The sequence below is a fragment of the Cyprinodon variegatus genome, unplaced genomic scaffold (assembly GCF_000732505.1).
Source record: "Cyprinodon variegatus isolate N-32 unplaced genomic scaffold, C_variegatus-1.0 Scaffold335, whole genome shotgun sequence".
Classification (NCBI taxonomy): Eukaryota; Metazoa; Chordata; class Actinopteri; order Cyprinodontiformes; family Cyprinodontidae; genus Cyprinodon; species Cyprinodon variegatus.
Genome location: NW_015150788.1, coordinates 136,183 through 162,304, shown reverse-complemented (window position 1 = coordinate 162,304; position 26,122 = coordinate 136,183). Strand labels below are relative to the sequence as shown.

General features: G+C 40.6%; 1 protein-coding gene across 3 annotated transcripts in view; it reads left to right on the top strand.

The window, feature by feature from the left end:
- prickle2 (prickle homolog 2) overlaps positions 1 to 25,559 on the top strand; it is a 117,764-nt gene extending 92,205 nt beyond the window's left edge. For 2 of the 3 annotated variants that reach the window (XM_015385312.1, XM_015385313.1), the window contains exons 3-9: positions 9,148 to 9,331; positions 18,048 to 18,161; positions 19,448 to 19,585; positions 20,460 to 20,663; positions 21,126 to 21,312; positions 22,796 to 23,653; positions 24,476 to 25,559. In XM_015385312.1, coding sequence (XP_015240798.1) covers positions 9,148 to 9,331; positions 18,048 to 18,161; positions 19,448 to 19,585; positions 20,460 to 20,663; positions 21,126 to 21,312; positions 22,796 to 23,653; positions 24,476 to 25,404 — 2,614 coding nt within the window. In that variant the 3' untranslated portion in view covers positions 25,405 to 25,559. Of the gene's footprint in view, positions 1 to 1,115; positions 1,587 to 9,147; positions 9,332 to 18,047; positions 18,162 to 19,447; positions 19,586 to 20,459; positions 20,664 to 21,125; positions 21,313 to 22,795; positions 23,654 to 24,475 lie in introns of those variants that run through there. The other variant, XM_015385314.1, reaches the window with a different exon arrangement.
- The last annotated feature ends 563 nt before the right edge of the window (positions 25,560 to 26,122 follow it).

The window sequence follows — 26,122 nt, the reverse complement described above, 5'->3', positions numbered from 1 at the left end:
TGCTGGGGAAAAAATGTTATGTAAGCAAGGGGGAAAATGCCCAGTTGTCATACTTGAGTCATCTAAGCAGCTAGTGCATAGTAACAGGTTGGGAAACAGGACGGGTAACTAAGCATTACTCTCCGTGGAAGCTAAGAACATGGCTTTAGACCGGAGGTCTTCAACAGGGGGTCCACAACCCCTAGGGCGTCCACTAAGGTACTGCATGGGGGTTGTGAAAATTTTGGTTGATTAGACTGTTTTTTTTTTATATTCCCCCCTGCAATTTTTTCCACTAATTGAAATGTCTTTAAATCCACTTTAACATGAATTCAACACACTGTAGTAAACAGTTAAATGGAGGCAGAAGATGTCTTTCACTCATCAATGCACACATTCAGCAACACACAGGAGCTCTTTCAAGCTGGGCACCGTTTCATTCACAACACCTGTCCCATCAACCAGGAATCTGAATCAGAAATACTTTAATAATCCCAGGGTGAAAGAACTTTTGCTACATTACACCATCTGTAATAGAGTGACTATAGGACCTGTTTGATATAACACAATTTCATACAATATATATAATTAAGGGGTCCCGGCTCCATCTCGTCATCAATTTGGGGGTCCTTGGCCTGGAAAAGTTTAAAGACCCTTGGTTTAGACAGTTTGAATGAAAATTTGAAGGGATTTTGAAAGAGTAACTTTGGAATATCTTCATAGGAGTAACCCAGGCTAAAACAAATAAAATAAAGTCAGTAAGTTGTAAAAAACTGGTGTCGCCTCAGGGTCCCCCAAGAGCAGCTGGAGGAGGTGTGTGTGGATTAGGAAGTCTGGGCATCTCTGCTTAGACTGCTGCCTCTGCAGCAGATAAAGAGGGAGAAAATGGATGGATGGATGGATGGATGGATGGATGGATGGATGGATGGATGGATGGATGGATGGATGGATGGATGGATGGATGGATGGATGGATGGAAATTGTAAATAATAAAGCAGCTAAGTTGCTCTTTGTTGGTTTTAGTCTCAGACTTTCTTTATTCTGAAAGGGCAGTCAGAAGTGGTTTCGTCACTCTTGTTGCTTTGACACCATCTTAATAAGCGTACTTGGTTTAAAGCGCTCCTGCTGCTCCGTGGCTTGTTCTGCTAATAGAAGCAGGGCTCTGCTGGATTTCCCTGAGCTTTCGGACAATCCGCCCGGATATTCTCTGAGCAGAAGCGTCTTTTTAAAAGAGAGGAGTTTCCATTTAGGAGGCTGAATTTATTTCTGCTGGAATTTGCGCTCTTCTTGGAGCTTTTGGTCAACATTTTTAGGAACTTGTTAACGAGATTTTTTTGGTTGTGGGGGGGACGGGTTGACCTGAGTATTTGTGCAGAGAGCGAAGGGAGGAGGTGTTGACAAAAGGCGACTTTTATCCCGTCCCTTCTCGGGACGGCGGGATAGATGCGGCAGAGGATCGCAGAGCGGGTGACGCTGCTGCGCCTTCGTGGCACGGCTGCTGCGCTGGAGAGGTGCGACGCATTCTACCATGAGGAGCGTTTGTTTTAGATCCAAGCCAAGCAGTCCGCTCCGGGCTATGGGTTTAGTCCGTCTCAGTTTATAGGAAGGTAAGCCGAAAAATTCGCTTTCACTTGTTTTATTTTCCAGCAATTCAAATGTAACTCTACACCCATTTCCTCCAAGTGCGTAAAAGCGCACAGATTGCCTAAAATATGTCATCTAAACGTTTTTAATTGCACCAGTTCAAGTTTTTTTTTTGTTCGATTTGTATTGTTTTTATTAATTTTACTAATCAAAACTATATGTATTGTATTAATTTCACTTATTTTAACCAGCATTTTACCAACACCTGCAGCAATATTTTTGTTACACTTTAAAATTGTGGCTTTCACTCTGTGGACGTGTACCCACCAGTGGTAATCCCCCCCACCCCCTGCAGCGCGGTGGTCAGCTTCATGTGTGCTGTGAAGCGTGTGTTTGCCCCCTGCGCCATATGGATCGAACTATAAAACTAATTTAACGCTAAATGATCTGATTTTTCATCACTATGTTGAGTTTGCTGAAGGCTGTAGTTAGAAGCAACTTGTAAGGGTGGAACCAGAGGAACAGTAAAAGTAGTGTAGACCCTTTAGCTGCTAATTGAACAGAGAAGGTGGTTTACATATTAGATACTGTTTAGCAGCAGAGAGGGACACTTCATTAGCAATTGAATGGACTGAAAGGACAAATAATGACTAATGTGTTTAGGAGCTGAAGTTGCAGTTTCACTGATCTGAGAGCAGCAAACTGACAGCAGCCTAAATACTTAAGTTAATACTGTTTATCAGATTACTTTCTAAATAATAAAATAGAAAGTGATCGAAAATATCCATATTTAAATATGTGCAATTTTTATACAGTGGCTGCATTTATGAAAATATGTTAAATAAAAATTAGAATCAGTTTTATTGTCTACTTAAAAAGTGTTTCTGTTTTGTTCTTTGGTGAGCAATACTTCATTGTTTACAGGCTGGCATAGAAGTGAAAAACTCAACATGCAGTGTGCCAGGCAGCTGGGTAGACTGCTAGTTGTGCCAACATGGTGTGGGTTAAAGTCCTAAAAAAATGCTGCTGCAATTGTGAAAACATGTCAATTATAAGCTGTAAGTTTCTTGTAGTGGAATTTTCCCATCTCTAGTGTTGTAGTTGTAGCTGATTCATTTAACATGATGACAAAACTCAGCCGTTTTTTTTTTTAATTGCACTGTAGTGGCCTTTGCACAATATCCATGACTGCACATTTCAAAATAAAGCTCTACCATTTCCACTGTAATAAAGGATATTATTATAATAATAATTAATATACTGACAGGGGAAAGGCTTGATTTAACCTTTGGAAATTGATTCTATATCACTGCTGGTCATAACCCTTACACACAACCCTGATACACTTTCAAAATAAGACACCAGGGACTCTACAAAATAAAAGTCTCTTCTTTATACACACTAATTCAATACAGATATGGCTCATAGCTAAGACCCAAGCTCAACCAGGACACTGGTGGTCTAATTTCAAGACCACCAGTGTCCTGGTTGAGCTTGGGTCTTTGTCCTGGTAGACTAAAATGTCCTGATAATCAATGAACATTAAAATCATCTTTAGCAACATTAGCACAGCAGGTTACTCTACTAAAAAAGCAGGCTCCTTGTGTTATCCCAGGTGACATTTTCTGTCCTTTTCCTTTGAGATTCCCATTGGCTTTTAGCAATTAGAAAATCCAGCATGTTCCATGTTATATAATAGGCGTGAGTTAAATTTCTGAATGGTGCCACTTTATTGTGATATGTTTAGCATTCCCATTATCTGCTAAAAGCTTTGCTCTTTTGAGGTCTCTCAGCATCAGTGTGCTACAGACATGTCTTGATGTATCACAGAAAATGGTTAACCCAAATCTGTTTTAATTATAGCACCTTATTAATACTGACGCTAGCAAACCTTGAGTCTCTTTCACTCAGTCACAACTTCTACACCAGTGTCACCACTCTTTGGTGGAGTTTAATCACAAAAGGCCTGGTCTGGGCTAGTTTCGTAAGGATTCCTAAGCTGGATTCCTAATCCCTATCTTTGCCCCATTATGTCCATATCCTATTTTACATTAGGTTTTTTTTGGGACAAACGTTGAATGAGTATGAAAGCTTAACATATTTATGCAACACTGTCATTGATGACTCCAAAGGGGACATATGTATTTGAGTTTTACTTCATCTGTGACTGTGCCACCTGTTTTAATATGACCCAGAAGTGTCTGATAAAGAGGCAGGACATCTGCTCTGTACAGTAAAACTGGTTTTAAACATGTTGAAGCAGGTTAAATCTCTAGTCTCAGCAACATAGGTTCTTAGCTTTCAAAAAAGAAAAAAAAAATCATCTTTGTCAGGAATATCTCCCATGTTTACTGTTGATTAATTCTAATGAGTCTCAAGTCATAATTTATAAGTTTGAATTTTATCAACTGTTATGTTTGTTATGAAACTTTGCAGTTTCATAACAAAAGACAGTTGAAAAGTCCCCTCATTTATCCCCTTTATAGACTAAAGATGTGGTTAAAGGTTTGTTCAGGAAAAAAAAAAAATCATCACAAGACTTTGTTGCCCTCTGCACCCAGCTGCTCTCTTCCTTGTTTTTCTAGTTTCTAAAGAGTGGTCTAGTTTCTAGTTTCTTAAGAATGGATTTTAGTCTGGTGCTTTACATTGATGCCACAGAAAAGCTGCAGTGGTTTTAGGAGAGCGTAATGAGTGTTTTCCTTCAAGCCATCCAAAGCAATAGTTGGGGATACATTTAAATTAGAGCTGCACAATAAATCAAATCCCAGTGGTTATTGCAGTATCAATGCTGTAATCCCAAAGAGCTGCGGGGATGCAGTCTTTGTAATACTATGTTTTAGGTGCTTTGTCTGCAAATTCTAGATGAAAAAAAAACACTTTTGATCTATTAGATGGATTTACCCCTTAGTGTTCAATTTAAAGCAGTTTGTTTGTAGCTGAAATGCCAAAGAGTAATTGGGACATTGTGCTGAAACTAAAAGATGAAAACCTTTTTTGGAATCTGTATAATTGTTGCCTATGTTGCCTAGCATCATGATATTATTGACCAATATTGTTACTGTTATTTTCTTGTACTGGTATCAACTGAATCATTCATGCTTTTGCCAATTCTTTAGGTCATTTAACAGACATATCCGATCCCGCCATTGCTATGATTGTTGACGTTTTGTTTGATTTGTTTGTTTAATTTTTTTTAATTTTAAATGTGACATGTAAAATGTGTTGTCATTGTGTCATTTTCACCATTATTAGCCAAGAATTAGCGCCCCCAAAAAACTCAGAAACACATGTCAGTCGTCAGTTAATAATTGGAATCGGCGTTGGCTTTAAAAAACCTGTATGGATCGATCTCCATTTGTGAGTCTAGAACTGTAGTTGAAGATATAATTTTTGAAACATGGCTGGGGAAAGAGAAGAAATCTTTTTCCACCATGCAACTGGAAGTTTGTTGCAATGGGCGGGGGCAACACTGCTATACTGGGCTGTATATAGCTTAAGAAAACTTCTTCACTCTGCTATGTTCTGTGTAATTCACAGAAATATTTTGAAGTTTTTTTTTAAAGCCTTGGTTTATAATTCAGTTCAAAACCTATGCATAAATCACAATTTAAGTTTAAATAAAAGATGACGTACATTAAAAACTGTTAACAGTCTCAACATAATTGACTTGACGCTGATAGTAATATTACTGGATTGATTGACCTGTGGTGTTACATTGATTCCAATTTGTGTGAACAACTTTGCTGTATGCCAGCCACTTTGACCTATTAAAAAAAAAAGTTCTTTGAAGATAATGCTGCAGACACCTACAACAACTTGGATATATCTGACAGATGAAGAATTGTCCATTAAAATTATCCAGAACCTTGGTAACATGGCTAAAGTTGCAGAACAGGATGAAGATGATTAACTGGAAACTGTGAATCATTGTCCACTGACATCATGGTCACAGTGACTGCCATCTAAAAACATACCCCCCAAATACTTAAGTAAACCTCACACTCGAGCTGACCAATAATGTGCCAGCATTTATAACTCCCTCTGGGATAAAAATTGACCAGCAGCATTTAAAAATGGAAACAGGCCCTCTAACTTCCTTGTCTGTACCTCGGAATCGTTTATGAGGCATTCGTGATGTACTTGGCTGGTATTTCCAAAACCACTAAATCTGATCTAATTGAAATCATGCAGCCTGCACGGTGGAGTTCACAGATTGGGTTTCAGCTGTGGGGGAATCCCTAGCAGATCCATAAAGCTGGATGTAAATCACAGGGAAAGGAGAAACAGGCCCTGTAGATTAAAAGCATCTACTTCTGAAGTGATAATAAAGATGGTTAGGTGAATCACTGAGGGGGGGGTTGGTCTCAGCTCACATCTGGAAAGAGAGAGGGGGGTCAGAGAGGGAGAGCTTCTTTAAACAATTATAAGACCCTCCTGACTTGTTTGAGGCAAGTGTATGACAGTGTTGTGAAATGGTTTCCTTTATATCAGCTTGTGTCTAAGCTTAAGGGAGGTGTAACCTTGATATTACGGAAAGCATGAAAGCAGGCGACAGTGGCGTCTGGTGCAGGAGTTTGCTCTGCAATCGGAGGGTTCGAGCCCTGACTCTGGGTTTCAGTTTCGTTGTGTTCTTGGGCCAGACACTTCACCTGAATTGCCTACTGATGGTGGTCAGATGACCCGGTGGCGCCAGTGTACGGCAGCCTCGCTTCTGTCAGTGATTGTATTCTGTCTTTATACTGTTCTGTCTGCTGTGGCTGTGTGTGTGAATGGGTGAATGACTGAATGAATGTAGTTTAAAGGGCTTTGGTCAAGTCTCCTGACTTGAAAAAAGAGCTATATCATTGCATTTACCATTTACTCTGATTCAGAAGATTGGAGCAGAGGACCATGTTTTACCCTTTTCTCATGTGTTGTCAATACAGATCATGAGTGAAATCAATGCAACCTGTCTGGCTGACGAAAACTAACCCAGTGGGATGATATCAATACTTTTTTCGGGGTGGGGGGCAACTAGAAATTAAGAACCCTTTTTTTGTCGTTTTTTACAAATGCAGTAAAGGTTTTACAAACTTTAATGAAACTTTACAGCCAAGGATTGACCCCTTTAAATGTAGCTGTGCATGAATGGTGCCTCTCTCTAGTGGTCATTGGAGTAGGGTCGGGACACGCCTTTGACAGGTTGCCAGGCTATATTTGGGCACCACAGATATGCACAGAACAAACAAGCATGCATGCATGTGCTCACTCCTATGATTATAAGGAGCAAATTAATAAAAAAAGAACCCTTTACCTTCGAGTCATTAGTAGGCATTGGTTGAGATTCTTCAAAACCAGTGCAGTGGTTTTAAATATTTTTAAACAAAAGCAAGAGAAGTGGCTTTCTATGGCTATGGTAAGGTTGCACTGCTCTCATTTAATGCTGTGCACTGCAAGCCAGCTTGCCGAAAGGAGACCAGTTTCCAGTTATTTAATGTGTAGATTAAAAATGTCACTGTTTAGAGTTGAAAGCATTGTGTACAGGGAGTGACCTTTAGTTGACCTCTCTCTCTCTCTCTGATTTTATAGCAGCCTAAAGTTAAAAAGGTCAGTTCTGTCCAGGGATCAAAGAAAAAACAACATGCTGGCATTTTACGAATTTCTTTTAGCACATGTCCACTAGTACTGAATCAGCTAAGCTTTTCTTTTTGTTTACCAGATAAAGCAACATTCAGATTTAACAACTGCAATCCTGTTGGCAGATCCACTCCATTTAGATATACCTCTAGCTACGTTATCACCCCTACAAGTTATAGGGTCCCTCCTTATCGATTAGCTGCTAACACCTAATAAAGTTTTAGGGGATCTTCTGCGATAAGATCGGCGAGTTTTCCTGTCTATTGCTCTAGGTTGGTTCAGATTTACTCCACCCTCCCTCCCAGTGTGCCTGATTGACTTTATCTTTTGTATCACAGTTGGATCATCAGTATTCATTGTAGAAACATCTGGGAATTTGGGATCATTTATTAATATGTATGGATTCTGTTTGTGAAGTGTTTGCCTTGCCCTTCCACAATGAAAGCAGAAGTTGCAGAGGTCTGCGTATCTCCTCAAGGAGCTGACGAAGCTACTTGGGCTTTTGGCAGATGGGGAGGAATCTTAAGTGATGATGAAGGTCGTTTCTGACTTAAAAATTTGTTCCAGTTATCCTCTGGATTGTTAAATTGCCTTCGAACAATCAGGGCATGAAATTATGATATAAAAATAATATTTGAAAAGAAAATAAATATATACATGTCAATTAAATAACTTTTTTTGTTGTTGTTTTTCAAAAAGTTGTACATTTATTTTATTTTCTAAGGCTGCAACAAACAGAACTGATAAATTAATAAACCAAAATAAAAAAATCACCTTTAACTTATAATCGGCATCATTTAAAATATCTAAGTTACTAGTTTCTTTAAGAATTTATCTACTGAATTTTGGAACCATTGAAAGCTAAGGCATTAACAATTGCGCTGTGACTAAAGCATGTCATTACAATCTCATAATACAATCAACCATGTTCACTAATTGGTTCAGTTGATAATGGCTTGAGGACTTGGCCACTTTGCTGTCTACTTTACATGTATAAGTGTGCGCACTGTGCAATGGAGCCTCACTTAGTTGTGGAATCAACATTGTCCTGGATGTCCTTAAGCTGCTCGTAGAGCTGACTGTCAGACAAGGCATCCATCTGGGAAGGTAATGAGATTCTGTCGTCTTGGTTTAGCTGCCTGAGGGGGTTACGGGTTAGTGGGATGCAACCTTTTGGCCACCCAGTTTCCATATTCTGCGTCTGTCAAGGACTCACAAATCCGTATGCATACATGGATTCCTTAGTTTGTCTTCAAATACAGATTGGGTGGATTAAGAGAAAATATAGAACGACTCCACCCAATGAAGTATTTAATTCACAGCTTTTGTGTTTTATGGTATCTATGCATCTCTGCTGTTTTTTTAGCACGGCCTTTATTCTTTTTTTTATTTTTATTTTCTTTTGGGGGGGGCAGTCTTGATCTCAGAAGGTTTGATAGAAATTATCTAAAGCTAAAAGCTAAAACCTTTCCTTCTTTTAAACATTTCAATACAAACATGTGTACTAATGTTGTGTTCTGGTAAGACATTTGGAAGTGTTTCATACGAGCATTTGCGCAGCATGCTGTGAACATTTTGTTACTTGCCAAGTTCTGTTTTCTATCACTGTCACTGTATTGTGTTCAGCTATTTTTTACAGCTTGTTTGAGCCCTTCGTGTGCACTAACAGCACTCTGTTTGTGCATCTGCTGTTTTACTGGGAGTTAAAATCATTGTTGAAGCTTTTCAAGATGGTTTAAACTGAATAGATCCAAGTGGTAGCAGTAGAATTCACTTTTCTTGAGATACTAACACTCACCTTAGTACACTTACCTTTACTGTCAAGCCACAAATCATTTTTTGTTTTGTAAATTGACTTCCTTAATTTGTATACATAAAAATACCTGATTAAATTCACATTTACAACATGCATGCCAAGACATGGGAGTCACGTAACTTCTCTTTCTGTTTGTGTCTGTCGTATGGCAGGAAGATCTGTGTGCACTGCAAGTGTCGCCGTGAAGAGCATGCTGTGACAGCCATGCCGGTGGAAATGGAGAAGACGGTCACCAAGCTGATGTATGATTTCCAGAGGAACTCGACCTCAGACGATGACTCGGGTTGTGCGCTGGAGGAGTACGCTTGGGTGCCACTGGGACTCAAACCTGAGCAGGTACCTACACGCCTGCACTTTTTTTGATACGGACCATGTAGCATAATCACTCAAAGGCACTCAAGCTCTACAATCTGGTTTTAGTTTGTTTGTTGGTTTAAGTCTGTGTGGCCGCATTCCTGAAAGGTTTTTATATATGACGACTACAATGATGTGACTTGCAGGCACATCTAGATAAATTCTCATTCATTTTTTTTATTATATACAAAAATAAATTAAGTCAAATTTTTGTTTATCATAATTTATTAAGGCCCATACTTGAATACATAAATATTAAAAGTAACTTTATTTTCCCAGAAATAACTTAACATAGGTGTAAAAGAAAAATGTGCAAATTTCTTTGTTAAACAAAGATCTCAAGATCTAAAAGGCGATGAAAAATTGTTTCACATTCCATGCCACTCTATATGGCATCCTCGCAGAGCCAAAGACGCTGTCTGCACAGAAGAATGGAAAGATGAAGCTAAGGATCCTTAGTAAGCATTTTACAGGTTAGACCATGTCAGTCAGAGGTGTTCAATCAGTGCCACGGAAGAAAAAATGGTATGAGAAGGAAGAAGACCAGTTTGGAAACAACAAATTCAGGAGAGAGATAAGAGGTGCTTTGTTTTTAATTCACGATAAGACAATTCACACAAACACCACGGAGTAGCTAAATGTGCTGATGTAAAATGTGCAATAGATAAATTGGCTTCTGATTGGCAAAACCAAGTCTTCAGTCAGCTCTTATTGATGTTTGAGTTTGAGTGTAAAGGTACGTTTACATTGAATTTAGCTGTAGAAGGACTGTTTCGTCATCTTACCTCCAGCACAGACGGATGCCTTCTCTCCCCGGCTCCGCCCGAGCAAACTTTGCTGATCTTTTTATTCTCCTTTCATCTCCCTGCAGTTACAGTTGTCGTACTCCTGGGCAGCCGTTGTCCCTTCCCCATCTTGCGTGTTCTGTTTTTGTAGTGGAAGTATCGGCTCTGCCACTGTGCTCCTCTGTTCCTCTGCTGGTAGTTTCTATATCTAGCCCCAGCAAGCTGTAGCCTCTCCGTTACGGTGTTTTTTCCCCAGCAGGCTTTTCTGCTCTGCCTTCTCTCCCAGCTCTGAGCTCTGATCTCCCACTGTGGTTCCTTAATTCCAGAGGAGGACACGGCTAGCAGGCTGGTCCTGCTTCTGTTATTTTCACTGCCGGTGTTCTCGCACTTTTTTCCCTCTGCTCAAGTCTGAGCTCCAGAATACCATCTCACCCAACCCTCTGTTTTCTGTGATTCATGCCCCATTTTGGGACAGCAGTGCCCTTAAATGGGTCACGGATAGGCGGAAGTACCGCTAAAAGCAACCTTCATCCAGACCCAGCCTCGAGAGGAGGTGGCTGTATTTCCCATACCGTGTCCGTCTCTGGGAATCTGGTGAACCTTGGAACGTAGGCAGCTTTTGCAGCTTTCTAAAGTTAAAAAAACACTGTCAGTAACTTTGGGAATCCATGTCACCCATGATGAGGTGAAACCAATGACTAGCAGACTCCATGATGGCGGAGACTTTCGTGCGCCTGGCGAATTGGCAAGGAGAGCAAAATAAGGCAAACCTATTGAAATTTTCGCAGGTTGATCTGACCCTTGAAAGAGAGGTGAGGTCTATGTTGACCGATATGGACAGACAAGCCAGTTTGTACCCAGTTATGCATATCAGTGATAGGTGGGTAGCTGTTTCCATACACCGGGACCACAATCCAACCAAGAACTCATCATCATTTAGATGAGACCTAGGTGAACAATCTTTTGCTCTTTTTTGTTGTTATGTTATAGATGAAACATTAAGTCTGTTTTCATCTGGATAATAAGAACATGGCACACTTAATTGTGTAGTTTCCAATCAGCCAGTTAGGAGAAGTAATAGGTGTCTGCCCTCGTAATACTATTTAAAACTAAACACTTTTATCACAGCTTGCTGAGTATTGCATAATAAGTGCATCAGCCTCACGGTGGTTGAAGAGAGAATGAAAACAGATTTGTTCTATTATAATTTGTATTGTCCAGACTCTCTGACTACATTTGTGCCATATTTCAGCAGAAACACAGGCTGAGCTGAGCCTCTCCATGCTAAGCAGCACTGATGCAGTAGTTAATGCAAAAACAGACCTTACCAAGAACCATGTGGATATGTACCGTAAGGTACATTCATTAGGCACACAAAGATAACATTTGTGTGATTAGTGTTGGATTTTCAATACTTTTACTTCACTTACTTTTTGAGCATTAAGAGAGGATGTGAGGCAATAGCACTGCATTTGAGTTGAAGTGGGAAAACAAATAATGAACTTAAATATTAAGACATACACTTTGAAAATATCTCATGAGGACTGTTAAAATGTTGAGGAGCGATATGATACTGGAGCTATAATGCCCCTGAACAATCAGGATTCCAGAGATATGGACTTGTAGGTATTTCTAATAATCCTCAGCCCATTAAAAGGTAAAACTACTGTGTATGTTGAGCATGTTTGCCAAAAAGCTCGCCCACTAAGCTGACAGCGAGGCTTCACCGGGCTAATGGATAACACAGGATTACTTGGCTCCAGCCTTCAAATTAATCTCCCCATTGTTTGTGCCCCCGAACATGTTTACGGGAGGTTTCTTGGCCCTCATAAGCACTTGAGTCAAGCCTGCACAGCACATTAAACAGCTTCATGCACGTTGAAGAAAATCCCCCTTTACAATGCTCCACTGAGCCAGAGGTGTTCACATGTGGGCGGGTCTCCAGTTTAATTGGACAATAGAGGCGTTTATGGAAGCTGGTTTCATTTCATTCAAGAGCTCAGTCAATACGCTGTTGGCTCAGGCTTAGAGGTTTGTTTTTGCCTTCTCTAGTCACACTAAAAAATCCAAGCTAAGAAGTCATATTTTTTCTTTTTTTTTTAAACAGACTATGATGGGCAAAAATGTTCAATACCCTCAAGAATGACCCAGAGTTTGTATATATGTATTTTGTTTCATGAAAGATATATTTCAAATGTACTTAATGAGAAAAATTTAGATCGTCCAGTGATGTACAGATGTGTACCAAGTTAATGCAGTCTCTGAAAGGCTAAGGTTTTGAAGCCGTGGAAACTTGTTTTGCAACCTTTTGCATTAGACTGGATCTAAACAAAAAGTTAAACTTGGGTTCTAAATGATGGGTTTTAGATTTCCACTCTGGAAGCCAGAGCTCTTTATTAGTCTGCTATTCAGCAGTGGTGTAAAGTCTCTTCTGTGTAATGAGAGATTCCTGCGCAGCGGTACAGCAGCCAGGTACATGGATCGGAGGGATCATAAAGGATAACTGCCCTCCTGCAAGACTTAATGTGTCCTCAGTCGTGTGTTTACATGTGTCTATCTTAAATGTGGTGCATTTAACTACCGCTTGCAGAAATACAAGCGGATTCATATAATCTATAATGTGCATTAAGTGTTTTTGTTGTATTTAAGAATACTTTTTATTTGAGATAAAACTCCTGGATGTTGCCAGGTTACAGTTGAACATGGCCAAGAATGTAACTGCAGAGTTCTCTTAGGGGCATTTTCTGTTTTTTTTTTTTTGTTTTTTTTTCTTTATTATCATGAGGAGCTTCGGTCTAACAGAACCTCTGCTCAGCAGTTAAAGTGATCTGATTCTAATTTTCTCTTCAGCATGACGTACGTGTTTTCAACACTACCTCTGGATATTTGTACAGAATGTTGGCTTGAGTTAATGAAATGTAAACTAGCTGCAAGATCTGGTCCCATGGCTTTAAAATGGATTTCAAACAGAGACGACTGAGGGTAGTTTGACCTGTTTCCTCAATAGGACTGAGCACAATTCAAACCATTCCGGGCCAGGATGGGGGTCAATAAAACTGTCAGCTGCTGACCTGATGGCTGATCTTTGAGTGATCGGGGCTCTTTCCATTTGCATCACTGACATTTTTTAACAGCTAGTGCATGCACTGCAAAAACTTTTGCGACTGATGTTTATGTCCTGCCATTAGATGGATAGAGGATGGATGGTTTTATGACTGTATATCTTTAAAGTTCATGACATTCCCCTGAGTCGAAGAGCATCTATTGTCTTGTGAATTATGACCTTTTTATGGCTCCACTTTTTTGCCTCATTCCTTCCCAGTTAGAAAATTGCAAAGTGAAGGAATGTGGCAATTGTAGCTGATGTGCAGGCTAGTTATGCTAACTAATGAGGTGTCCGAACAGTTTTTCTTATTCGAAGACAATGTGCTGAAGATTGCGTGGTTCTTCAATAAAATGCAGCTGATTATCAGATATTACCTGCATTACTAAGTGTTTCAGTTGCACATGGATCTACTTATTGCACAAACTGGGTAAAGATGGACTCTTTTTAGGGATAGCTCAGGATAGAGCCATCCCTCTATCCCGAGTGAGCTTCTCAGGATAGAGAGGTTCTGTCAAAATGTTATGAGCAGTTCAATTCAGTTTCAGTTTAGTTTTGTTTATATAGCACCATTTCACAACACTTTATCATTTCAATGCATTTGACAAATACATTTTCATAAAATCCTAGAAACAGATTGGTTATTTTTGTCATGAATGTCTGCAGATAATACTTCACTTGCATGAGATAACACTATGCTTCTTCATTTAGTATATGAATTAATCCACGAAAATTTTTTTAACAAATAACATATGGCACGACCTAAATGCTTTTTTAGCAGCCAAAGGATTATAAAAGAAGGTTCCTTCTTTCATGCAGTGGGCAGCAACAGGTATAGAAAAGAAGACGGTATTATGTTACATTAACCTGTTCACTCTGGAATCCTCTTAAAATTAATTTGAAGTGTGATGCATGAGCCATGAATTTCGTACTTTTTTAAACCGTGATCTACTCTAACAGTAACTGGTCCGTGCATTTGGTTCTAAAAATGTAATTATGGCCATCCAGTAAGTAGTAATATCAAATTCATCTAAAAGCCATTCTGTTTCTGCTCTTTTTTCGTTTTTTTAGCCTCAATAAAGCCAATCAATCAATCAATCATCAAGAGGGTTTTTCTTCTGCCATAAAAACCCTTTTTTTTTCTTTTCAAGTAACTGTGTCAAGTTGCTTTTCTCTAACCAGTGCCGTATCATACCCACGTCCAGTAACCACTGCTAAGAGTGTTGCTGAAGGAATGCCAGAGCTGCTCCCTGAATGTGTTGGGTTGTTAACAGCAATAGAAACCAGCTGTGTGAAGCAATCTCTCCTGTCACCCTTTTCCAACGTCCTACCATTAGCTTGGAAAAGCACTCCTTTCAGCACAGCTTAAATGTCCGCCCTGTCTTGAGCTTCGTCTGCTTTTGATTACAGTTATTATCACAAGCTGCTTCTCCTTGTTCTCGCTGTCTTTCTACATGTCTGCATGTGTGTATCTGTCTTTTGATCTTCCCCTCAGGGAAGCGAGCCTTTCACCTCCAGATTCTAACCCTGCTGTTGTTGGAGGCATGCTTTGTAATTCATCATCGGCTTTGTGTGTTTGTGTGTGTGTGTGTGTGGTGGGTGTTTGTGCGGGTGGCTGTACAGTACTTGCTAAGCTCTATGAGGTATTTCATGGACTAAGGGAAGCCAACCAAAGCAGAGCAACAGGAGTTGGGTTACACCCCTAACAAGAGCTGTAAAATCATCCAACCCCAAACACACTTGCATAAGACCGCTTTAGTGAACCACCGGCTGCCGCTGATCAGGATGTTTAATATCCCCAGCCTTAGAGTTCAATTTGGAGACGTGTTTCCAAAGCGTTGGTGTTATTTTTGGGCTTTGGCTCACTAACTCCTGTCTGCAGGATTCAGGTTAATCCCTTTTTGTGTGGCAGACTTGGAGTTGTTGGCAAAGACAAGGCTGAAAGCTCCAAGTCTGTAAATCCGTCCAGGTCATCGAGATAGACAAGACCTGGTCAACAAATACGGACTGGCATTACCCTCTCTGTAGCACATAAGATCTTAAGTGGTTTTGCCTTTTGTTTAACATCAAACTTTTATTGCCTTTTAACAGTATCTCATTATCTCTTTTTTTAGCCTTTCACTTTAAATCCTCTTTTTAAAACCCTGCAGGTTTGCTTTTTCTCATCCACTGACCTTTGGTAAACCCCAGCCCTGCAGATACAGTGTAATAAAATGAGGCTGTAATAAATAACTTGAGATGAAACCCATTGTCTGCCGTGAAAATTAGATGAATGTAATTTAGAACTGTCCAGATTAGCATTAATCGGCTGCAACACGTGCACACACACACCGTGCTCATTTAGGTTAATGACTGCTTTGCTTTAAAAGTCTTTGTCTGCTTGTGTGTGAGTCTGTGAACCTTTGACAGGTCAGTGATACATTCCCATGTCAATGTGCAGAGATCGAGGAGTGGGTTTCCATTAAGTCTTCACCGGTGGATCATAAATCAAAGCTTCCAGCGGTAGAACGTAACCCCAGTTTCATAAATTTTAGCACAAAAATTATTCTTATTTTTTATAAAGTTTTTAAAACAATCGAATAAAAAAAAATTAAATTTAAATGGTCTTGGGTATTCAAAGGTTTAGACATTTATAACTGAATTGACCATCAATCTGAACCTAAGGCGTGACAATTTTCCCATGATCTCCTCTGAGAAATTATCATGTCAAACAATTAAATAAGGCTAGATAAAGCCTGATCGATTTATCTTTATTTGCAGTTATAAACTATTTCTGATTGTCCCAAAGACAACAAAATTTAGAACTACAGTCTGACCAATAATTGTCCAGCATTGGTTGGATAATTATAATAATCAGTCAAATTTAAGAATCTGATTTTCTGGTTATTAGCTCTAATTGATAATCAGCAAGTCTCATCCTTAAAAAATCATACATTTTTACTTTATTCATTATGTAAACCTATTTTTTATCACCTGTTTAATATTAACAGCATATACAATACGACATATTGATCTGTTTATCAACACATCAATGTGCTGTAAATTTTTCATTCTGTTAATTTCAGACTCCCATCTTTCTTCATTTCAATTTACTTTATCTATATAGCTCAAATTCACAACACGTCATCTCAAGGCACTTTGCAATTCAACCAGATCATACAGTCAGATTGGTTAAAGGTTTTCTATCTAAGGAAAACCAGCTGATTGCATTGACTCATTCACACCAAGGCAATCTCTCACAATAGCGACAGTGGAGAGGGAAAAACTCCCTTTTAACAGAAAGAAACCTCCAGCAGAACCAGGCTCAGTGTGAGCGGCCATCTGCCAAGGCCAACTGGGGTTCGATTAGACAGAAGCAGACATAGAAAAAGAAGCATAGATTAAAAAAAAAAAAGGAACTGTCAACCAGCTCCACAGGCGCCCCCTCCAAGAAACGCACAGCGAGCTCCGAGCCAGCTTCAATGCCATAGGATGAAAAAGAGCACATACAGTTAGTCACAGTCAGAGAAGCTGGACTACACTGAAAAACAGGCCAGGCTCTAACATCTATAAATAAAGGTGTGGATGGCAGCAGCACAGTTGATATTTCTCTCCAGTATGGTGTCACAGCCAAACGGGAACAGAACAGATGAAGCTACAATGAGGAAAAAGCAGAGCGAGCAGAACGTTAGAGGTTGAAGTAACAAATACTGCAGAATGGGACAATAGAGAGAAAGATAAACAGGGTTCCCAATTTCCTCCAGCAGTCTAAGCTTATAGCAGCATAACTATAGAGATAGCTCAGGATAACCTGAGCCACTCTAACTATAAGCTTTATTAAAAAGAAAAGTTTTAAGCCTACCCTTAAAAGTAGCAAGACTGTCTGCCTCATTGACTAAAACTGTTAGATGTTTCCATGGGAAGGGGAACGTACAGTGCATTTTTTTTTCTTTTATAGAAGAAAAATCCAAATTGACTTTACCAACTTCACAAGAAAACCATAAAGTCGTCCACATGGACTACTTGTCTTGAAGAATTTTTTTTAGACAGGTATCTAAGAATCTGAGAAGCACCAACCAATTAGAGATCTGAACTGTCGATCAGCAGGTGAAGGTCCGGGGTGACAGTGGTGTTGGATGTTTGAGTTTGCCCTGAAATCGAAGGGTTGACGATTCAAGCCCTGGCTCTGACTTTCATTGTCGTTGTGTCCTTGGGCAAGACACTTCACCTGCATTGTCTACTGATGGTGGTCAGAGGGCCCGGTGGCGCCAGTCTACGGCAGCCCGCTTCTGTCAGTGAGCCCCAGGGCAGCTGTGGCTACAATGTAGCTTGCCACCATCAGTGTGTGAGTGTGTGTGTGAATGGGTGGATGAATGTGGTGTAAAGCGCTTTGGTCAAGTCTCCTGACTTGAAAAACGGTGCTATATAAGTACATGCCATTTACCATACATTGTTGGTTAAATCCACAAGTCTTAACTCAGAAAAATCCCATTAGCAGATCTTTGCTAACTGGTACTGATGACATCAGAACTGGCTAGTTAACCCAGTTGATCAGCTGTGGTCAGCAACTTAGTTACTGAAAATCACGTTTTCTGGCTCATTCAGTAACCAACAACTTAAAACTCCCATCATTTTCAGTCAATAAACATTTACCTTAAACTTTTTCATGTTCATCAAAATCAAATAAGTTATGGATATTTACTTCAGTGTAACTGTGAAGAAAATATTTAGGCTCACATGTCTTCATTTTTTGGGTGGGGGTTTCTCAGATAGTCTACCTGCTGTAGAACCATTGTGAATTTCCTTCCATCTTGCTGTGTTTCTGTTGCAGGTTCATCACTACTACAGCTCCCTGCCTGAGGACAAGGTGCCCTACGTAAACAGCCCAGGAGAGAAATACCGCATCAAACAGCTGCTCCATCAGCTTCCACCCCACGACAATGAGGTGAGAGTCCTGACCAGCCCTCTCCCCCGTCACCCCCCCCAACCGCATCCATCCATCCACTTCTCCCTCCCCCACTGCTCCTCCTTCAGGCCATTATAGAGATAAGAGGGGAGCGGAGATTAGACAGGCAGGAGAAATGGGGCAGTTTTGTTAATGGATGTGAATGAGACGGAGCGATGTTTGTTGCCACTTATTGAGATTTGTTACATTATTAAATGATTACCAGGAGTAGTCCTAAAATGGCAGCGCTTTAGGCGTACGGCATGATTGGCTTTAATTGCTCCATTTTTTTTTTTTCACCTTTTAACACCATAGCCTTCTCTCAACATGGTGGGCAAGCAGTCCATTCTAATAATCTGACTGACTAAATAAATAAATGCTCAGAAAGCTGCAACAACAGACATGATCTCAGAGGCCGAAAATGTTTTGACTCACACCATAAGGAATCCACAGACTTCAACCCATGAACCAGACAAAGGTTCTGATCAAAGATTTAAAATGATGCACAAAAACATGAGAACCTTTGTATTTTATTGCACCTGTTTTGCGTTAATAGACAGAGAAATCCAAAGTAGATAACACCATGTCCTCAACTCTTCTTTAGTGTCATGGTTCTGAAGAATAACTGCATTGTTACCTGTTGGTAATAGTTCTTTATCAGCTGTAGATGGATCTTATATTGCTATTATACAGCATCAGTGACACTTTGCAAACGCATAAAAGCTTATCCAGCCTGTTTATCAGCATTAAAGATGACCTTTCTGTGCTTTTCCAGGCTGAGAAGAGGATTTTACTTGCAGAACACGTTTTGCAAATGAAATCCTTTATTAAGAAATAAAGGATTGTATAGAACACGTCATCGTTCGTCCTATGATCTACTCATGTTTTTTGCACATTGCAATGAACCAAAAGGTTTCAACACGGGGGGATGAGGTGAACCCACCAGTATTGCATCCTGAAATAGCTTGGGAAAGGGGAAATAAACCCAAAACTACTGAGTGCTGTTTGCAAAAGGAATGTCAAGTAGGCACATGACAAGGGATGAAGACAGTAGCCAATGTCCATCTGATGTGAGCTACAGATTATTCAGAACCTGATACATATAAAATTTTGAGGACAGTTCACAAACACGTGTCCTTGAAAACATGGATCAATAACTTTAAACTAACAATTTATGTGCTTTAAAGCTAGAATTTGACATTGTACATTCTTATCAACCTTGAGCTCCACAGAGCAGAATCCCATATCAGTTTGCTGATTTATAGGGTGGTTATGTTTGTGTGTAGGTACGCTACTGCAACAGCCTGGACGACGAGGAGAAGAGGGAACTCAAGCTCTTCAGCAACCAAAGGAAGCGGGAGAACCTGGGCCGCGGCAATGTGCGTCCATTCCCTGTGACGATGCTCGGGGCCATCTGTGAGCAGGTAGCTTATTTATAACCCCTCAAAGGCTTCATTTTAAATTTGCGACCGTGAGCAATGTTTTCACTTCTAAATGATGTGGTGGGATGGTGGAACCAAAGCTATGAATCGTGTTGCTGACACATGGAACATTCTGCTGGGATTTCAGCTCCGGTGATGTGTAGGACAGCTGCTTTATGTTGACATGTGAAGGGCAGAGGCTCCACATTTGTTTTCCAACAACACCCTGACCTTTTCTATCTTACCTTGGAGTCTCATGCTGTGGAGCTTCCTGCAGAGGTGTCTACATTTTACTCTCGACCGTGCTAGCTGTCAAACTCCACTCTTTTGGTCTAAAACATAGCATGATATATTGTCTTCTAGAGCTAAATCAGTGTTAAAACCACTTTGTTGTTTCTCTTAAGTATCCAGTGTGCCATGAAACGGTGAATATATTGCTAATATGTTCTCGTTTAGAATCCTTATGGGAGCGGTGAGTGTAATGGAGCGTTCTTTTAACAACAAAGCTGCACGCTTCAGCACTGGTTGTGTGGAGAACAGGTTTAACTGAAGCTAAATGGTTCTCACTATGTTTGCATGCAGCAGCGTTATTGTGTACGGTTCTGTTTACAGATCCAAACCCTCCACCTCTGTCCTTCATAACTAGTCAGAGAAATCTGTGCAGGTATTTTGTGTTTCGTTATAACTACATAATACACATTTTCATCTAGAGAGAAGTGTCTTGTAAATATGGTGTAATGTTTACTTCAGGGAGTACTGGTAGAGGCCTCAAATCATTTCCATTTGAGAACAACCTTTTATCTCTGAACTTTAAACTACTTTCCTTCTTATTCTTTCTTTAAAATCCTGTTTTTTGTTTTGTTTGTTTTTTCCTCAGTGTGGAGGACAGATCAACGGTGGTGACATCGCTGTATTTGCATCCCGAGCCGGCCACGGCGTTTGTTGGCACCCTGCCTGCTTCGTGTGCAGCACATGCAAAGAGCTCCTGGTAGACCTCATCTACTTCTACCAGGACGGGAAGATCTACTGCGGCCGCCACCATGCTGAGAGACTGAAGCCACGATGCACGGCCTGCGACGAGGTATAGGCGTGCAGACACAACAACCCTGCAGACAGATGACAGTTTATAAATAGCTACAGATGTAACAGCCTCTGAAAGACTATTTATAACCAATTTACACGCAGAGACAGCCTTAAACAGCTGTCACATGATGCTAACAGGCTTTTTTTATTTAATGGGGCCAGCTACCAGTAGGCCGATGATCTTAACATTAACGCTAAATGAGTTGTGCAAATGGGAGCAGGGACACTGCAGCACTTAAGAGGCACCCTGAAGGTTTTAAAAGCAGTTCAATTAAAGCACCTATATTGCACAAAGTCCCCACTCAAATTAGCCTCCTACTCAAGTCAGACACAAAGATGATCTCACAGTTTGTAGCAGCAGACATAAAGTGGAGCGTTTAGATGTGGCAGAGGAGCAGAGTCATTTAGCACTTAGTAATTACCCTACCCGTGATCAACTATTGTCTCTCTTCATCCTCAGATCATTTTTGCAGATGAGTGCACCGAGGCTGAGGGTCGGCACTGGCACATGAAGCATTTCTGCTGCTACGAATGCGAGACAGTGCTTGGAGGCCAGCGCTACATCATGAAGGAGGGACGGCCATACTGCTGCTCCTGCTTCGAGTCTCTCTATGCCGAGTATTGCGACTCTTGTGGGGAGCACATCGGTACACTTCTTGCAGACAGGTTTCCAGCACTTAACGACACAGTGTCAGCCATAGAGGGGCATTTGAGATCTTAAGTACAAGTTTTGGAAAACTTTCAAGTAGCCTAAAAAAGTGAAGTGAAAGTGAGAAGTTAAGAAAAATTTTTAAAGTGTGGTGTGCATTTTTTTTGTGTCAGTATTATTGTTCGAGAAAATTAAGGAACCCTTTTCTGATGGAGCGGACTACATCATTTCTGTTGCAACAATCAGTTCAAGCAACAACCGGTCCACTTCATACTTTACCTCAAGCCATGAAGGAAGTCAGAATAAGCTAAGGAGAAAGTGTTCGGATCAGATGAGACCTAAACTGAATTTTTAGACTTCCATGCTGAATGCTAGTGTTAAAGACAAGTACCTGCCCCTCCCTTTCTTTTCTGTGTGAAACAGACATGGCAGCATTATACTGTAGGGAGGCTTTTCTGGTTAAAATTCATGGTTACCCTCCAAAATAAAAACCTTTTGGATGCTGCTAAAGACAAGACTTAGGAGGAGGTTTATCTCCCAGCAGGACAGCGACTCTAAACAGTCAGAGCTTCAAAGATATGATTTAGATCAAAGCATCATCAAGTGTTCACATGTGAATTCAACTTAAAACTGAGTGCAAAACTTAAACATTGATGTTATTCATCTAATCAGGCTGAACTGAGTAAGGGTTTTAAGTATAGAGTAAGCTGGTAGCTACATATATTAAGTGTCTTGCAGCTGTAATGAGTCCCTCATAGGTGGGCTGCTCTAAAATGCACCAAACATTTATTTAAATGATGAGTTTTTTTTTATATAACTCTAAAAGCTATATAATTATGATTTCATGTTCTAATAGATAATGTTACAATATTATACTTTCTGATTTTGTTGATTTTTGTTGAACTGTGAATTTCTTTAAAAATGTACTGGATCAATTTTTTTTTAAAGATTTTAATTACTGGTAAGTGTTAGAACAGCACTTTAAGCATTAATATGATTATCATCAGGTATCCCTCCTGAGATGCCTGATGATAATCACCATCTTTTTCTGCTGGTTTACTCTAATTATAAGCCAAGCAGGATGCTGTAAAGTATTTAACTAAAGCAGTGCTGAACTACCACAGGCTGCTTTACAACCAGATGGAAATCATTAGCAAATAGCTGCTTTTCTTTCCCTCATCGGCTGAAAACATTCAGAAAAAGTTGCATGTTTATGCAGTTCTGGGCAAGTTCCATAATGAGTTTGCCCCACAGCACCTCGGTTTCCACCTCGTTCTCTATTTTCTCAGTCTGCAAACTACTTAGAAATGTGCTGCTTTTCACATAGGAAAGCATATTTAAATAAGCCATGTAACTGTCATTAGAAACCTCTACATTTGTGGTGGGGTTTTAAGCACTTTTTGAATATGCAGGATTTTGCTTAACCCTTTATCATTTCGTTTTTTTCTTTTTTTGTTTTTTGTTTTTTTTTCCCTGTGTAGGAATCGATCAAGGCCAGATGACGTATGACGGGCAACACTGGCATGCCACCGAGGGCTGTTTCCGCTGTGCCCGCTGTAAACGTTCCCTGCTTGGTCGGCCTTTCCTGCCCAAACAGGGACAGATCTTCTGCTCGCGCTCCTGCAGCTTGGGGGAAGAGCCCAACGGCTCCGATTCCTCTGATTCCGCCTTCCAAAGCGCTCGCTCCACCAGGGAGTCCAGACGCAGCACCAAAACGTCAAAAAGCGGTGGAAGCTGCCAGCCAGAGAGGTTTTCAGGCGAGGTGGACCCACTTTCTTTACAAATGGATTTGCTGAGTCTTTCCAGTCAGACCCCTAGTTTGACTCGTGAGCCACCATCCTGGCAGAACCAGGAAATAACGGGTGACGGGTACAGCTATGAGCCACAACACGATCAGTCAGTTGACCCTACTCCCCTCCAGCTCCTCAGCCAGTGTAATATAAGGAGCTCTGGACACTCTACCTCTGGACAGAGCAACCAACAGCATGCCCAGATGAACAATGAGAACGGTGGTTTAAAGCGCCCCCCCATCTCAGCCATAAAAGGCCAGTCCCTCAATGAGAGTTGGCTCCAGCAGGGAACTCCAGAGGATTGCTACCCACCCAAACTGAGGACCCAAAAGAGCTTAACTGAAGTCCACCACAACGGCTTTACCTCAGAGAAGCGTTCCATCAGTTTCCATGGCTTTCAGAGGGACAGAGATGGGGCGCCTCAGACAGCTACTCAGGTGGCCAGAAGCAGGAACCCCATTAATGCACTTAACTTCACAGAACAGCTGACCCCATTGGAGCAGACCCCAAGAGGTTCCATGGAGTCCTTGACTTTTTCCAACACTATTGGTGGGTTTGGAAACATTAAGTGCTGTAAAAATATGCTTTTGCCTTCTGAGAGGTTGATTCTTTTTTTACTTTTCTGTCACATCTCAGGGTTTCAAATCGAGTTGACTAATCCTTCACGTTAATTGTAAAGCTGAGCTAAATTTTAAATGTTAGTAGCCAAGCCTTATTAGTGCCAGACCTACAGGATAACTAACTAAAATAAGTATAGATGGCATGATCTGACTGTAAATGATAATAAATGCATTTACAAATACAAAATGTAGATTAAGTAGTTAGAAAATAATCCAAACATCACCAACAAGTCCATTTCTGATTGGCTTAAAAGAATTAAAACTTCGATCTGGAGTGGCCTAGTCAAAGTCTGTGATGCCGTGGCCTTGCCCCAAATGGGCTAAAACGTCCATCCGTTAAAAAAAAGAAAAGAAAAAAAAACATGATCCGATATATTATAAAGACAGACACAATTTTTTACACAAGGTAAATATAAGAGCAAATTATCAGTTTCCATCAAGGCTAGCACTTCTAGCTTACACAGTGTTTGGTTGGTTTTGCCAACTCTTATCAACAAGAATGAAAATATAATTTAAAAACTGCTCTATGTTTTTTACTTATGTTATGCATACAGAAAATGTATCTTTGTCTGATAGAGAAATTTTTCTATTGATCTGACAACCACGTGATTAAAAATGTTTAGCCTTGTAGTCATCAGATACTTTCCACCTTACCCTATTTTGACACTTAATTTGCATGTGTATTTCGTTTTAATGGTAGTTTTTAGAAATAAAATTCAAACCCACTGACTACTACCCTATTTATTCACAGGCAACTCAGCAGACGGTGGGGGGAAGCATCAGGACCACCTCTCTCGGTTTTCCATGCCTGACCTGAGTAAAGACTCAGGAATGAATGTGTCTGAAAAGAGCAACATGGACACTCTGAACTCCTCCATGCAGTTTCGCAGCTCAGAGTCTATTCACAGCTTAAATGGCAGCCAGTCCTACCTGGAAGTGAACCCCCCCAGGTCTTCCCAGTACCAGATGCAGTATTGTGACCCTCCAGGAATGAGAGTTGGTATGGGTCTGAATCATCTGCCTCCAGGCTTCACCTATCAGGAGGAAGACCGGATGGTCAGCAGCGCTAATGCTGCTCGCCTGCCGCCCATCAGTGAACGCAGTGTAAGTGGTGTCAGTGGACGTGGAGCAAGCATCCGGACAGATGCTCCAGAAGACGCCTCTCAGAGGCGTCGGCACCACCATCACCGCCAGCGAAGATCCCGCCGCTCCCGCTCTGAAAATGCTCTGAACCTTGTGGCGGATCGTAGGGTAAGGCCCCAAGAAAGACCGCCGCTGAGTGTCAAAGAAGATTATGATCGATTTCCACCACCAAGAAGTGTCAGGGGCCAGTTTGGAGCTGGAGGACAGGGAAGGTACCAGCCTTTTAGGCAGTGCCCCAGAACCACTTCAGACCTTTGTCTGCAGAACCCAGGAGCCAGCAGACGCCCTGGATTAAACCAGTACTCCTGGGATGAGTATTACGATGATGACTGGTGCTCCACCTGCTCTTCATCCTCTGAATCCGAGGAAGAGGGTTACTTTTTGGGCGAGCCAATCCCCAGGCCCATCCAGCTGCGCTATATAAACAACCATGAGATGGTCCACAAGTACAACAACATGGGGTTTGGAGGACCCAACCGCAGCGGGCAGCTCCACACCCGCAAACGCAGAAAAAGCAAGAACTGCATTATATCTTAACATCCAGAGCCTGTCCACAGGACATTTCTTTTTGTTTATCATGACTAAACTAGCATTCTCCATTAGAAACAAAGAAATGTGTTTTTTGTGTGCAAGGTATGACATAGTTGAAAGTTGCTAATGAGTTAAAGCTGGTAGGCCATTTCAAAAAAAGGCAACATGGTTTTTCATTTTAATGTTTCATATTTCTATGTTCACTTATATCAGTGTTTATCAAAAGCTGATGTGCAATTTATCTAAAACATCTTTCTTTTTGATGCAGACATTCATAATATGTTTGGTAGAGTTTTATGTTTCCAGTGGAACCTAGATGGATTTTCTGTTCTATTAAAGTTCATAACCTGTACATAGAAAATGAATTATTAATTTCTCCTAAATTAAGAAACTGTAAATATGATTGTAAATGTGGGGCCCATATTTTTATATTTTGTAAGGATAGAAGGAGCTAAATGTCTATGATGTAGAGATAGAACCTAACAAAAACAACGTTTGCATGTAGTGTTTGGCTGACTTGGTGCTGCATTTGAAATAAAGGAGTATTTCAGTAAGATTTGGAACAACAGCCGGTGTTTCTCTAGAAAGGAACAACATATGGGTGACAAAGTGCAAAACGGCTCCAGTTTTAATCTGCTGAATACATAAAATGACAGACGGTGTGTTTGTGGGGGCTGATTAGAGTCATCCTCTGGATTGTTAGCGGGTGATGGGGCAGTCACAG